Here is a 16,025-nt window from a genome sequence, read left to right as displayed (position 1 = left end):
GCTGGTGCTTTCTAACTTTAAACCTACTGCTTCCCCTTGAGGAGAAAACAAAATTCAGGCACATCCTTGGTGCTCTCTGCCCAGCTATAAGTTCTACCGTGATCTCAAGGCCCCCTGTGGTCTGACCCCTGACCGGTCACGTGCTGATAAACTGACTCTCATTGGGGGTTCAGAGTTCCTGATTTGTAGCATTTGCCTATTTCCCTGGTGTAAATACTCCTTCCAAGGCCAGTTTCAGGCTACCGACTTGACATCACAGTGCGTGGGGCTGGGAGGGATGCACACGATCTGCCCCACCCCCGCCCCACTCTGGCTTCCCCCCCTTCCAGTGCCAGACCTTGCTCTGGGATTCAGGGTCTCACCCACCAGCCCAGCTCTGTTCCTAAGAGGGGTTGACCCACAATTTCCTCTTTTTGGTATTATCTCCATTAGATCAGGAGATAAAAACTATAGTTCACTCATGGGATTAGCTGAGCCCAGCCCAAGTTTTTAAAGACATTGGGTGCAGGAGTCAGGAAGCTCACCATCTAGTTCTTAGGGCTCCCATGATGTGGCTGAGGCTGACGATTCTGTTCTGGCCTCGGTCTCCACCTCTGTCAAATGGGGGTCTCTGAACTCAGTGAATTACTGTGTACGTGCTTGCTTCCTCTGAGTGCTCTGGGGCAGGCCCTGAGGACATGGGGGTCTTCTGTTGCATTATCACCATGGCCATAGGAGCCGGGTCAGAGTCTGGTGGGCAGGCCTGAGTCCAGGTCTAGAGCAGGCTCTGGGAGATCATGACAGTGAAAGAGTGGAGGAAGGGTGGATATGTGAGCTGGGAAGGGAGGAGGACTGGCCCTCCTGGGGAGCGACCACCAGCTACGTATTGCACCGAGCATCTTAGATGTGGTGTGTGTTGTGTTGGTCGTGCTACATTATGCTGTACTGCGTGGTGTTATGTTTTGCTATGTTATGTCATGTCTTATTGTTATATTCTCATTTATGCTACATTCTGTTATGGCATGTTGTTAGGTTCTATCATGTTGTGTTACAGTATGCTGTATTGTTATATTTTTCTGTTTATTATGTTAGATTATGTTACATTTATGTTCCATTGTGTTATGTTCTTGCAGTAATCCTATGAGGTAGGTATTATTAGCTCCATTTTACAGGTCTGGAAACTGAGGCTTACAGACTGTAGCATCTGCTACACTCATTCATTCATTCATTCATTCGTTGAATATCAATTTACTGAGTATCCACAACCTCTTCCCTTTTTTAATTATTTATTTTATTTATTTATTTTCTTTCTTTTTTTTTTTTTTTGGCTGTGTTGGGTCTTCGTTATGGAAGCGCGGGCTTCTCTTTGTGGCGTGCGGGCTCCCAGGCGCACAGGCTTCAGAGCGCGTGAGCGTGGGCTCTGTAGTTTTTGCGGTACATGGACTCTCTCATTGAGGCGCACGAGCTCATTAGCTGTGGTACGCAGGCTTCGTTGCCCCGCTGCGTGTGGGATCTTAGTTCCCTGACCAGGGATTGAATCTGGGTCCCCTGCACTGGAAGGCGGATTCTTTACCACTGGACAACCAGGGAAGTCCCACACAACCTCTTCTTCGACCCCTCTCACCCTTGCTCTGGGCTTCAGGTCTTCAGGGTCTGGAACCTTCTGTTCCCACATTTTCACACTCCTGACACCTTGTCATGTGGGGCTCAGCTGCAATGTCACTTCTTTACATTTGTGAGAAGCTGGTATGTGTGTGTAGGTTGTGCAGACTGTTATTCTAGGAGGATGGTATATGTTAAAGCCCACACGTGATGCCTCCTTGAATGCATGCATACAGATGTCCTCAGCAGCCATTCACCTCTGCAAATGTGTCCCCATCCGCCTAATGTAAGATAATAGCCAGCATGCTCATTCCGTCTCCTTGTCTTCATGGCACTCACCAACCCTCTGAGAGTGTCTTGGTCAGTTATTTGTTTTCATGTTTACTGATTTTTTTCCTCCGCTATTTTGTAAGCTTCCCAAGGACAAGGACCTCTTCCGTCCTGTGCCTGCTCACGGAGGCTGACGGGTTGAGGTCCCCCCACTGGAGAGGAGGTGGACGCAGGTGGGGCCGCTCTCTGTCTGACTGCAAAGCTCCGGCTCTGCCCACGAGCATCCCTCTCCTCCCTTTGGCGGGACGAGCTCCCAAAGTATGCCAAGACCGAAGACCCATGAACGGAGTTCATTCCAGGAGAGTGTTCATCTCTCCTCCCCTCTCTGGCTAAGACAGCTGTGCAGTGCCAAGAGCTGCAGGAGCCTGTCTGGGCTTGGGGAGACCAGGGGCTGCACCAACCTGCCGGCGATCACTTTCTCGCCCATGTGTTCTCCCCTCTCTCCAGCCACAGTCCAAGGCGAGGAAGCCACGCTCCAAGAGCAAAAGCAAGACAGACCTTTTGAAGAAGTGCACTGAAGATAAAATTCAGCTCTTTGAGGAACAGGCCCCCGAAGACCTGGTTGAAAAGGTCAGTGTTCCATGTGTCACTCCTCATAGCACATGGCAGGGCTGGCAGCCGCCCAGTTTAAGGGCGCACAGAGCCCTTGGGGGCTGTGACTGTCCCTCTCCACCCAGCACCTGTCTTTTTCTTTTTAACATCTTTATTGGAGCATAATTGCTTTACAGTGGTGTGTTAGTTTCTGCTGTATAACAAAGTGAATCAGCTATACATATACATATATCCCCATATCTCCTCCCTCTTGCGTCTCCCTCCCACCCTCCCTATCCCACCCCTCTAGGTGGTCACAGAGCACCGAGCTGATCTCCCTGTGCTATGCGGCTGCTTCCCACTAGCTATCTATTTTGCGTTTGGTAGTGTATATATGTCCGTGCCACTCTCTCACTTCGTCCCAGCTTACCCTTCCTCCTCCCCGCAGCACCTGGTTTTTACATTGTGTTCCTGCAGGTGGGACCCGCCCCGCCCCCCCGCCCCTTTTCACCTGGTCCTTCTGCCTGGAACCCTCTTCCTCCACTTCTCCCCCAGGAGGTCTCTCTCTGGTCCCTTCTTCTGGCCTCATCTCTGGTGCTGCCTCCGTGGCCTGTGGTTGCCACCATCCTTGTGCCTGGCTCTGTGCTGAGGGGTTCACTTGTGCTGCTTCACTTCTGTCTCCGCATTTATCTTGCATGCCCTCCTCTGTGCCCCACAAGCAACCCAGCCTCCCTCACCAGCCCCCTTTTGTTACACTTTTGTTTGTGTGCATACTGCGTATGACCACGTGCTGCTTACCCGTGTCCTTCCCTCTTCCTGGATTTACCATTTCACCTCTTTTTACCTGAACAAGTGGACTTTGTCCTCAGCTGTCCTAAGGCACTGCCTCTGTCCTCAGGTGCCCCCTCTTCCAAGAAGCCTTCCCGGAACACCCAGTTCTCCCACTTACCCCTCCCCCTGCCAACTTCCTTTCCTGTCCTAGCATATCTCACGCTGTTCCTTCATTCCACTGGGATGCTGAGGAGGCAGCAATGTCCCAGGCATGGTGTTCACGACCGCTGGGGTGGTCCCAGCTCTCAGAGACGCACATTCTAGACAAAGAGCACTTAAAATGATAGATCGTGATCAGTGCCATTAAAGAAATGAATAATATGGTGTGATAGTGATGGGGTGGGGGGATGGCGAGGGGGAAGTGGGATCCACTGTAGGTGGGAGAGTCAGGTGAGGTCTGTCTGAGGAGGTGACATTTAAGAGTCGACACCGTGTTGTCACTGCCGGGGGCCCGCTGCCTTCCCCAGCAAAGGGCAGACTCCCAGGGGAGTGTGTCAGTGAGTGGAGGTACAGACCATATTCTAGAGCTGCTGTTTTTGTTCCTACCTTCTGTCCCTCAGGTTCTTTACCTAGTTATTTTAATTTTTTTTTTTTTTTTACTTTAAGTGTATTTCTCAGAACACAAATGCGTAATCCAGCAAAGAGCCATAGAACCTGCTCCAGGCAAGGTCATGGCTCCTTCCAGGTGTGTACAGGTTGTTGATGTCTTAAGGGACACAAGAAGTAGCACCCTATTCCCACTTGTGTTCTATATAAAATTGAGACACAAGACAAAGACTAGGTACAGGTGGAAATATCATCTGTCTTACTGTTAAAGGCTAATTCAGAAGATAGAAATTAGTATGAGAGCCAGATGGGCTTGCTAAACATCCCAGAATTAAACAGACTCAGTCACCCAATCACAGGTGTCCCTGGGGGGTTCCTGGGAGCAGCCTTCCTGGAGGAGCAGAAGTGGGGCTCCCAGAGCAGAGCTGAGCCAAGCCTGCCCGCTGGGGTGGATTCCCGGTTCACCCAGGAGGGGAAGAGGAGAGGGGTGGAATGAGGCAGGGACCACATGGAGGAACTAGCAGCATGGGGGGTGGGGCAGGGCGTTTCCTCCAATGCACGCTGGTTTGTGACCCACTGTCACACTTAAGGTAGATATTGTCAGAGAAGGAAAAGTGGGGATTTGATTTGGTGGAAAGAATGGGTGGCCTGAGCCATGGCCAAGGACACAATGCAGGTTCAGGGGAGCCCAGAGAGTCTGCAGCCCCGTGAAAAGGCTGCTTTGCTGGGGTGCTGGGTCTCCCGAGGGGATGGGGGAACAGACCCGGGGTGGAGAGTCTCAAGTGCCTGTCTGGGAAGATGGGCTGAGTCTCACCAGCGCTGTAGAAGGAGGAGAAGGACAGGATGAAGGATAGGTTGAGAAGGTCCCGAGGTTTCCTGAGCCAGACTCAGCAGCCCACCCACCGTCAGTTCACCTGACCGCACGTGCTTCCCCCATTCTAGCCTGTCTCTCTTTCATTCCATTATGTGCTTTACCCCTCCCGACTTCCTTAAGAAGTAGGAACAGTCCATATCCCTATTTTACAGATGTGGAAACTGAGTCTCCACAGTGACTTCATCCAGGTTTCTGCAACCAGGCGGTGGTGGATCCAGCACTTCAAACTAAAGCTCTATCTCTTCTTCGTCTTTGACAGGGAATATTCTCATGGAACATGGTTATTTCCCACAGTTGTGTAATGTTGGATAAACGTGCCTTGGTTCCCACATCTGTAAAATCAGGATTGGAGATAATGATAACCCACTAGCCACCGGATTTGTGAGGAACAAATGGATTGGAAGGTGCTTTTTAACTTGGGAGTGGGATCCAGTGCCCATTTCCCCAATAATGGAGCAACTCATAGGCTACCTAATCCCGGCCTCATGCAGAAAGGCAGCCGAGAGTCATTTGTCAGCTGTGACCTTTTCATGACAGGCCATCTTCACAAATGGCTCTCTCATTGTGGCAAGTGCCAATAAAATAGGCACTCCCCAGTCAGAGGCTTTGATGTTCCTCCTGAAATTGGTCGACTGCATCTCTTAGCATCCGAGTGGCAATTGTTCAGATTTTTTATTTGCAGGGTAATTGCACAGAAATGACAGCCCTTGGGGGGCATGCCAGCAGCTGAGAGTTGTTTGATTGTGCTTCAGGACTGGGAACCCCTTCCAAGCTCATGTAGCTATCAAGATGGAGCAGGGACCTAATGGCCACTGCCCCAAGACCCGTTGTTAAGCCCCTGTTTGGCTGGCAGCGTGCTGTCCCCAAAGGGACTGTGGCTTCACAGCTGGGGTTGCAGAGCATGCTGGAAGCACCTGCCAGGTGCCCCCTTTCTTTACTAGAATCTGCATCAGATATCCCTGCAACCCTCAGCCCCAGGTTGATATGTCCCTGGTCTGGACTCTGCCATCTGGAGAGGTTGGGAGAATTGCCCAAGGTCACTCCATCAGTGAGTGGTTGAGCTGGGGCTCCCACAAGGCACGTCTGCTTCCATCACCCATGCCCTTTCCATCATGGTGCTGGGCCCGCAGTGACAGCGAGAAGGCTTCAGCCTCCCAGCAGGGCTGTTTGGTTCTCTTCCCCACGTCCCCTCCCTTTCTTCCACCTTTTTCCTTTTCCTTGCCCTTCTCAGCTTTCCCCTTTCCCTCATTCTCCTTCACTTCCTCCTTTAGAACATTTTGTAGCCTGTTCTCTGGGCCGGGCACTGTTGCAGGATCCTGCCCTTGAGATGTTCACGGTTTTAGATGAGCAGCCAGTTTGTGCATCGACCGTTTACAAGTTTGCCTCCTGCTTTCCCATAGAAGCCACCTGACTATGCTGAGCTCCGCCTTGAATGAGTGGTATGTGACTCATTCAGAAAGACTTGTACGACTGATTCAGGGAGGAAAAGAGAGACAGGCAGAGGGATGAAAGTGGACTTACTGCCTGCCCACCGTTTCTGTCCAGCTGATGGGTTGTCAGCTCCAGTCAGAGGCAGCCATCCTGAGTGGCCTGTGTGCACCTGTGACACTCCACAGACATCCCAGTCCTTCTGATGGGCTCATTACAAATGCACAGATGCATGATTTCCAACCTGGAGGACTCTGGAGGGCATGTACATTTTAGAATAAGTTAATCAAGTTCCAAGATAAATTTCTGTTGGATTGAACTAAAATTACAGGTTAATTTGAGAATTGTCTTCCCCTCCAAAAAGGTGGAATGTTTCTTATTTTATGTGGATCTTCTTTTAGGATCTTTAATAGATTTTATATTTGTTTCCATTAAATAGGGTGAACATCCATCTCGATATGCTTGGGACAGTCCCATTGTCCCCTGTCATCCCCATGTCCCTTCCCGTTAGCTCTTCCTTTTACTCTCAACTTGGGCGATAAATCATAGGGTCACCTTATGCATAAGGTATACATATACATAAGGTCTTATGTATTCTTTGTGATGGTTCCCAGATACTTTATAGGTTTAGTTGCAATTGTGAGTTATTACCTATTTTCAATTATGTTTTGGGCTTATTTGATACTGATGTAAAGAAATATTACTAATTTTTATAAGTCTTTCCAGACTCCCTTATTCTATCGCTGGAGCCAGAGTGCTGGGTCCGAGTCCCTATCTCTGGCACTTTATAGCCTTGTGACCTTGAGCAAGTTACTTAACCACTCTATGCCCTAGCGAACTCATCTTTCAAGTGTGGATGATAGATACACCTACCTCTTAAGACTGTTGTGAGAATATGTCTGTTGATTCTGTTGATTTTTTGCATTTGGTCATAATGTCTACAAATAATCACAGCTTCGTAGCCTCCTTTCTGATCCTTGCACCTCATTTCTTTTTCTTATCAGTGTTTCAATGTCCTTGTCTGCTTATTCCATCATCTCTCTCATTTCCATTGATTGATTTTTCCCTGGATTATGGATATTTTCCTGCTTCTATGCATGCATGGTAATTTTTGATTGGATGGTAGGCATTGTAGATTTTACATGTTGGGCACTGGATTTTGTATTTTCTTTAATAGTGGAGTTTTGACATGTAGGTATGTTATTTTGGATTAATTTTATCCTTTCAAGGCTTGCTTTTAAGCTTTGGTAGTTTGGGTCAAGAGCTGCCTTTAGTCGAGGTCTAATGTATCCCCGCTGCTGAGGCGACACACTTCTGAGGACTCTACCTGATACCTTGTGCGTTTTGGGGTCTTTTCACTCTGGGTAGTGGGAACAGAAACTCTTCCCAGCTCTGTGTGAGCTCCAGCAATGGTTCTGCCTATTATTTCTGGTGGTTCTTTCCCTGGCCTGGCATCGGTTTGTTATTTGGGTTTTTTTCAAGCATGCATAGTATTCAGCCAAAGCCTTGAGGACACTCCTGCAAATCTCTGGATCTCTCTCTCTCTCTCTCTCTCTCTCTCTCTCTCTCTCTCTCGGCAGCTCCCTCCTCTTTAGGACTCTGCCCCACAAATTCTAGGCACAGGGGCCTCCCAAACTCTGCTTTTGTTTTCTGAAAGTACTGAGCCTGCTGGTCTCTCCCTGGGTTCCCCTAGTACACAATCCTTTTGTGTACTAGGAACTGCATTCAGGCTGTAAGCTGGGGCAACCGTGGGGCTCACCTTGTCTATTTCCTTTCTCTCAAGTATCCCAGTTCTGTGCTACCTGTTGTCCAACGTCTGAAAACTATTGCATCATGTGATTTGTCTAGTTTTCTAGCTGTGGGAAAGCAAATCTGGTTAAAGAGTAAATTTGTTCCCTGTTCCTCTATCATGGCCAGAAGCAGAACTTTCTAACCTATCCTTTTTTGATTGATTTTTACTTCTAACAGAACCTTAAAAAGAAAAAAACCCTATCCTTCTGTTATTGATTTCTACATTTAGTATGTTTTAGATAGAGAACAAAGTGTATATGATAACAAGTCTTTGGAATGTATTGAGGCTTACCTTGTGGCTTTATTTGTCCTCAGAAAGGCTGAGTATTTTCTGTTAGATATGGAGAAAGGAGCACTAGAGGCAGGGAGGACCCAGGTCATGAGAGGCCTGACAGCTACACTGAGAAGCTCAGACCTTTTGAGGAAAAATTGACAAGATGTAGGCACTTCGTAGAGAATGTTTTGCAGGATATATTCATTAGTAGTTCTAGAAGTCAGTCTCTGTTGAACAGTCCTCCTCTCCTGACCTCTGCTCTCGTTGGCTCTAGGGGTTGGGGGCCGTGTCTTAGTCTGACCTGTTCTTTTCCTTCTGCTTGTCAGTGTGAGATGGAGGTTAAGGTTGCAATCCCAGCCCCTGTCGAGAGCTGGATTGGTTTCTGGGGACTGAGGGGCCCTGAGGCCAGACACTTCAGCAAGGATAAGGTTCCAGTCTCTTGATGCCCACCTCTGTTGTTCTGTTAGCAGAATTTTAATTGATGGATCCAGAAACGAAGGCAATACTTCAGTTCATCTTTGGTGCATTCTCTTGCCGGTTTTGCGCAAAGCATATATAAATTTCTCATAAATATTCTCTAGGAACATTTAAATATAAATGAAAGTGACGTGACCATATTTTCTGCTCACCCACGATTTCTGGTATTATTTTAATGATGTTGCTCTCCATCTGGGTGGTGTGTCTACCACATAACCGTTCACCCATCCATTATTCATTCACTATTTCCAGGTTTCGCGATATGCCATGCTTGCATACTTCATTAGCAATCCCTCCATCAGGAGTGGAACTCTTGCAGTGCAATCGACCACGCATCCTAGTGTGTTTCTGCAGCGGCCTCGGCAATTATGCAGAGGTGGCTGGCGCTTCTGTCAGGAGCAGCTCTTCACACACCTGTCATTTCAGAAGTGACTAGAGCTGAAGCATGAGAATAATGTGCTCATTTTCAGATGATCTGACAAGAGAGAAAACTGATGGTACAGGTCTTTATAAAGCTTAGAAAGAAAGGCACATTGGAAGGGAATGCATTTGAGGAAGAGGTGAGAAAATCCATTCATCCACCTACCAAGACTGGGAAAGCCTCCAGATGGTTCTCTTCATGTCTACTCTTGCCCCTGTTTTATCCCTTGAGGCAGACTCTGTCAAAGTCATCTCCCTGAAACACCATTTTAAGGAAAGTTTCTTTCTTTTTTTTTATTTTTATCTTATATTGGAGCATAGTTGATTAACAATGCTGTGTTAGTTTCAGGTGTACAGCAAAGTGATTCAGTTATACATATACATATCTATTCTTTTTCGAATTCTTTTCCCATTTAGGCTATTACAGAACATTGAGCAGAGTTCCTAAGGGAAGCTTCGTATTTCCCTCTGCTCCCAAACAAAACCCAGATTCCTGAGCGTAACATTCAAGGCCTTACGAACAGTCTTCAGCTTACCTTTCTAATCTTTTATTCTACTTCTACTTTTCACATACCAAAATGTTGCCATGGTTATCTTTGGATAGTTTGAATGTAGTAACATTTTTCTATATTGTCCATTCTAAAATTTACTTTTCATTTGTATCAAACTTACGCATGTATGCATTCTTTTAAAGAGTCATGTAACTCTACAAGTTTTGTGCTGAAAAAAAAGCACCCCTTGCAGCCACACACATACACATTTTCAAATCCCCAGAGGTAACAACTTTTAATTTTTTTAGTTTTATCTTTTGGTGTTTACCTCCATATCTTTAAATACCATGCTTGTCTTCCCATTTCTTGATTTCTCTATTTTGGGTATTATCTATTCACATTTCTTTATAGAAGATAAGATTTAGCTGCCTTTTTCAACCTGCAGCACATAAGCCCTTCCTGTCCTCCCCCACATTCCATATAGTTAGATCCGTATTTAAGGTTTCTATTATGATTATTTAAAAGTTATTCCCATCTAAGCCATATAAAAACAGATTTATTTTTATTCCTCTGTAACTTTTTGTTTTTTCTGGAGTTATTATTGTTCTTTGGTTTCTTTTTTGTAGTTATCACTAATTCAGTTATGTAGTTATCACTAATTCAATTACTTCTTGATGTATGGCCAAATATCCTATCAGGTCTGTCACACAAGTCATGTCTTCTATTAATTCTGTTTTCTTGAGGACATCTGTCTCTGTACCTCTGGAGAGATGTGCTCCAATCTGGACGTTGCCCTCTATACCTTATGCACAGCTGCCATCTTGAAGTCATGCTACAAATTCACTTCACCCCTCTCTTTCCCGATATGTTCCTTATTTTAATGAAATATAGCCTGTATTAGTTTCCTAGGAAAGGACACATGGGAGATTTAATATTTCAAAGCTTTGCAAGACTGAAGCTGTTTTTACTCTGCCCCCGTACTTGATGAATAGTTTGACCAATCTTGGAATTCTGGGAAATTTCCTTGAATAATTTTTTTTAATAAATTTATTTATTTTATTTTATTTTATTTTTGGCTGCGTTGGGTCTCCGTTGCTGCGCGTGGGCTTTTCTCTGGTTGCGGTGAGCGGGGGCTGCTCTTCATTGTGGTGCGCAGGCTTCTCATTGTGGTGGCTTCTCTTGTTGGGACCACAGGCTCTAGGTGTGTGGGCTTCAGTAGTTGTGGCACATGGGCTCAGTAGTTGTGGCTCGTGGGCTCTAGAGTGCAGGCTCAGTAGTTGTGCGCACGGGCTTAGTTGCTCCGTGGCATGTGGGATCTTCCGGGACCAGGGCTCGAACCCGTGTCTCCTGCATTGGCAGGCGGATTCTTAACCACTGAGCCACCAGGGGAGCCCTCCTTGAATAATTTTGATGATTAACTCCCTATCTTTAATCTGTCTTTCTAGATCTCTAATTATTTAGATGTCGGACCTCTTGTCTATTTTTCTTTTTTACTGTTTTCCTTCCCTATTTTGCTTTTGCTTTACATTCTGGGGAATATCTTAAGTTTTATCTTCTAAACTTTTGATTTTTCACTTATATTTTTAATTTCTAATTTTTCAAGAGTTTTTTTTCTCTGAATGCTCTCTACGAAATAACATTGTCTTGTTGTTTTAAGGCTACTATAACTCTTGTATCTCTCTGAGAACATTAATTTAAGTTTTTCAAAAAAATTCCTGCATATTTACTATTACTTCTGCATTCATTAGAGGCTTTCCCAGGTATGTGGCCATCCTTGGTGGTCTGCTCATATTTAAGAGTGGAGTACTTAAAAGCTACTTGGGGCTTCCCTGGTGGCGCAGTGATTGAGAATCTGCCTGCCATTGCAGGGGACACGGGTTCGAGCCCTGGTCTGGGAAGATCCCACATGCCGTGGAGCGACTAGGCCCGTGAGCCACAATTGCTGAGCCTGCGCGTCTGGAGCCTGTGCTCCGCAACAAAAGAGGCCGCGATAGTGAGAGGCCCGCGCACTGCGATGAAGAGTGGCTCCCACTTGCCGCAACTAGAGAAAGCCCTTGTACAGAAATGAAGACCCAACACAGTCATAAATTAATTAATTAATTAATTTTAAAAAAAATATAAAGCTACTTGGAGGCTCTGAGCTGTAAGTAGGGCTTGCAGACTGTGACCTTTACTCTGGTGTGACTGGGCTGGACCACTCACTTGGGGAATTCCCAGTGTCTGTAACTTTAGAGCTTTCTTGAAATCTGGTCAGAGTGCCCAGAGAAGACCAGTCTCCTGCCTAAATGGTAAAGGCCTTGCTGCCCATATGTCAGGAGCCAAATGAGGGAAGAGAACTGAGATTTTAGTAGTCAGTATGTAGAGTTTTACTTGAGTCCTTCTGCCTTAAAGAGAGCAGTAGATGCATGTTATAAATCTACTGTCTTTCTCCAGGAATCTCAATTGTTAATATTTTTCTACACTGTGCATGTTTTTTATAATTAGAAATGAAAAAACTTTTTAAAGGAGGAAAGAAAACTCTCAATATTATAAACTGTTGTTTTATCTTTTTCCTGCAATGCAAAGGAGACTCTATTTAACTAATTATAGTAATGATAATCAAAATAATAGTAGTGGTAAGAATATGGCAGCTACTATTTATTAGGGGCTCACTAGGTACCACAGACTCTACTAGGCATTGTTGCCTGTCATTTTATTGTTTGCTTTTCATAGATAAAACTGAGACTCAGAGAGGTTAAGCAACTTGTCCAGGTCACACAGCTAGTTAGGTGGTAAGTTTGTAGTAGGAGATAACAGATCAGCCGTAAACAAAAGAAATAAAACTATGCTGACTAGTTTAAGGCAGTACTCTTAATTTGTTTGAGATTTTTGCACTTTAATTATCCAGATGATGGGTTGAGTGGCAATGTCTTTCCAGGCATAGAGATCAATTTTTCTATCTTAAATTTAAGCATTAATGATGTTTATTTAGCCAGGTGTTATTTCATTCAATAAACATTAACCCAACACACCTTTACTGAGTCCACTCCCCTCCTGATGCAAGATAAAGGAGAGAGTCTTAAATTTTGAACCCATCCTGCAAAGCATGGTTTAAACTGACCGGCTTTTTGAGAGGGCCAGACACTAGAATACGAGTGCATTCTTTTATTTAAATAGTGTTTCATCAGCATCTCCTCCCAGCATTTGGATGTGAGATTCCTGATGTGACTCCTTTCTGACCCCTCTCTTTCCACATGGAGGGACTTTGCTAGTGACATCCTGGCCTCTCTCCATTCCTTGCCCACTTCTCTCCAAGGAGAGTGTTACCTGATTGGCGAGATTAAAGTAGGAACTGAGCATGCTCAGTGCAACTCCCTCCTCTCTTTGGAAGCCAGCCTGCCTGCAGGAAGCCCCCGTTTTCTGACTACGATGTGATGAGCTAGCAGGGAGGCCTGCTGTTTGGAGGAGTGTCCACTCCTTTGCAAACACATCTGAGCGACATTCTCCAGTCTAGTTTCCATCAATATGAAAGCTGACATTTGGTGTCTGTCTGGCTCACCCATGCATCCAGTTGTATATGTTTCCAAACTTGTGCAAGGAGGAGGGGTGTAAGGTCTTGAACTTCTTAGAATCTCAATAATTCTCTGCTGATTGACAGGTTGATTTTATTTTGTGTTTAAAGGATATCCCAATGCATAGAAGAAATTACTTCAAAACTGCACATTCTGTCAGGGAAACTAGTTAGGAAGTTGTTTGAACTTCACATTTAAAATAAGAGTATTTAGCAGCATATTGTTTTGCAAATGAATTTTTATTACTTTAGGTAGCTTGAATATTTAATTAAGCCTGTCATTAATACCTCATAGAAATGCAAATCTGTATCTTTTCCCAGGAGTTCTTTTTTTTTTTTTTTTTTAATGATATTCTTGTCTGCTTACATTCTTTTTATGTATGTATGTATGTATGTATGTATGTATGTATGGCTGTGTTGGGTCTTCGTTTCTGTGCGAGGGCTTTCTCTAGTTGTGGCAAGCGGGGGCCATTCTTCATCGCGGTGCGTGGGCCTCTCACTATCGCGGCCTCTCGTTGCCGCGCACAGGCTCCAGACGCGCAGGCTCAGTAATTGTGGCTCACGGGCCGAGTTGCTCCGCGGCATGTGGGATCTTCCCAGACCAGGGCTCGAACCCGCGTTCTCTGCATTGGCAGGCAGATTCTCAACCACTGCGCCACCAGGGAAGCCCCCCAGGAGTTCTTTTAAACAAGAATGAAATCCCTCTTTAGAGGCATATTCTCATGGTGCTAGAATTAACAAATTAAGCTCTCCCAAGAAGAAAGAGGATGTTAGAGAATCTTTCTTTTGTTAATTTCACTGTCCGGGTTGTTCCTGAAGTACATGCAAAAGGCTTTACGCTTATCCCACATTTTAGGAATGACTTTGCATAAATAAAATGAGATCTCCCTCATGGCCCCCTCACTCTGCCCTGCATCTCTGCAGGGGACTAGGCCTTACAGCGTATTTGGGCCACTACCTGTCCAGGGGTGGGGAAGATTGAAACCACATGGAGGAAATGTGAAAATATGAGCTCATGGGAGGTGTGTAATGAGGGGACCTCTCATCCATTTCTTTTTTTTTCTTTTTTTTTTTAAATTTTATACTTATTTATTTATTAGTTTTGGCTGTGTTGGTCTTCGTTGCTGTGTGTGGGCTTTTACTAGTTGCAGCGAGCGGGGGCTACTCTTCGTTGCGGTGCGCGGGCTTCTCGCTGTGGTGGCTTCTCTTGTTGCAGAGCACGGGCTCTAGAGCGCACGGGCTTCAGTAGATGCGGCGTGTGGGCTCAGTAGTTGTGGCTCGTGGGCTCTAGAGCACAGGCTCAGTAGTTGTGGCGCATGGGCTTAGTTGCTCCGTGGCATGTGGGATCTTCCCAGACCAGGGCTTGAACCCGTGTCTCCTGCATTGGCAGGCGGATTCTTAGCCACTGTGCCACCAGGGAAGCCCTCATCCATTTCTTGTTCACCTGCCTGTCACTCATGTATTTCCTTTTTAGTAACTTTAATAGGCTTGCCAAAGCCCTTTCTATTGCCTCCGGAGAAAGGCTACCTACCTTCCCTTGGCAGTGAGGGTCTCTGTAATGCGGTTTCTGTCTGACCTCTATGTCCTTCTCTTCCACTTCTCCTTTCAGCTTTGGTCTAATTCACCCTCTCACTAACCCCATAGGGACCCCATACACTCCTGCCTCAGTGCCTTTGGTTGTGCTGTTCCCTCTTCCTTAATGCCTGGATCCTTCAATATCCAGTTCAAATGCTGACATCTTCACAACCTTCCCTGACCCCTCCCCCTCTTCCATCCTCTAGAACATCGTAGCACTATATATGGACCTCCTTTATGGCATCGACACGTTCTACCTTTGATAATAAAATCAATACTAACAATAAACAACAACAGCTAGCCATCATTCAGCACTTCAGTGTGTCAGGCACTGTTACAGTCGATTAAAAGTAGTAGACTATTTATTTATTTATTTATTTTCTTTCAAGTATTTGTTTTTGGGTTTTTTTTGACAGCTTTATTGGAGTATAATTGCTTTACAATGGTGTGTCAGTTTCTGCTTTATAACAGAGTGAATCAGTTATACATATACATATGTCCCCATGTCTCTTCCCTCTTGCACCTCCCTCCCTCCCACCCTCCCTATCCCACCCCTCTAGGTGGTCACAAAGCACCGAGCTGATCTCCCTGTGCTATGCAGTTGCTTCCCACTAGCTATCTGTTTTACATTTGGTAGTGTATATATGTCCATGCCACTCTCTCAGTTTGTCCCAGCTTACCCTTCCCCCTCCCCGTATCCTCAAGTCCATTCTCTAGTAGGTCTGTGTCTTTATTCCTGTCTTGTCCCTAGGTTCTTCATGACCATTTTTTTTTTTTTTTTTTTTTAGTTTCCATATATATGTGTTCGCGTACGGTATTTGTTTTTCTCTTTCTGACTTACTTCACTCTGTATGACAGACTCTAGGTCCATCCACCTCACTACAAATAACTCAATTTCGTTTCCTTCTATGGCTGAGTAATATTCCATTGTATATATGTGCCACATCTTCTTTATCCATTCATCTGTCGATGGACACTTAGGTTGCTTCCATGTCCTGGCTATTGTAAATAGAGCTGCAATGAACATTTTGGTACATGACTCTTTTTGAATTATGGTTTTCTCAAAGTAGTAGATTATTTAATCATCAAAATAACCTTACTAGGGACTTATTTTGCTTCTGGCCACAACGGAATTGAAGCATCAAATTATCCCCTCACCTAAAACAAAACAGAACAAAAACAATGAACAAAATGTATGAAATAATGTTTTTTTTAAAACACTGGACAACAGTCAAAAGTGATCCCTGAGAAACAGGGAACAAATGAGTTGAGCCCTGTGACTGTCCTGGATATGGCCGTGAAAGAGCTTCCAGGCCATGGCACAGG

At 45.4% G+C, this 16,025-nt stretch overlaps 1 protein-coding gene across 2 annotated transcripts in view; it reads left to right on the top strand.

Annotated features, from left to right (window-relative positions):
• EVC2 (EvC ciliary complex subunit 2) overlaps nucleotides 1-16,025 on the top strand; it is a 143,901-nt gene that overhangs the window by 97,226 nt on the left and 30,650 nt on the right. For both annotated transcript variants that reach the window (XM_057546799.1, XM_057546800.1), the window contains exon 16: nucleotides 2,359-2,481. In XM_057546799.1, coding sequence (XP_057402782.1) covers nucleotides 2,359-2,481 — 123 coding nt within the window. The remainder of the gene's footprint in view (nucleotides 1-2,358; nucleotides 2,482-16,025) is intronic.

The sequence above is a fragment of the Balaenoptera acutorostrata genome, chromosome 5, assembly GCF_949987535.1.
Source record: "Balaenoptera acutorostrata chromosome 5, mBalAcu1.1, whole genome shotgun sequence".
NCBI lineage: Eukaryota > Metazoa > Chordata > Mammalia > Artiodactyla > Balaenopteridae > Balaenoptera > Balaenoptera acutorostrata.
The sequence above is the reverse complement of the archived record's forward strand: the minus strand, read 5'-3'. Positions and strand labels throughout refer to the sequence as shown.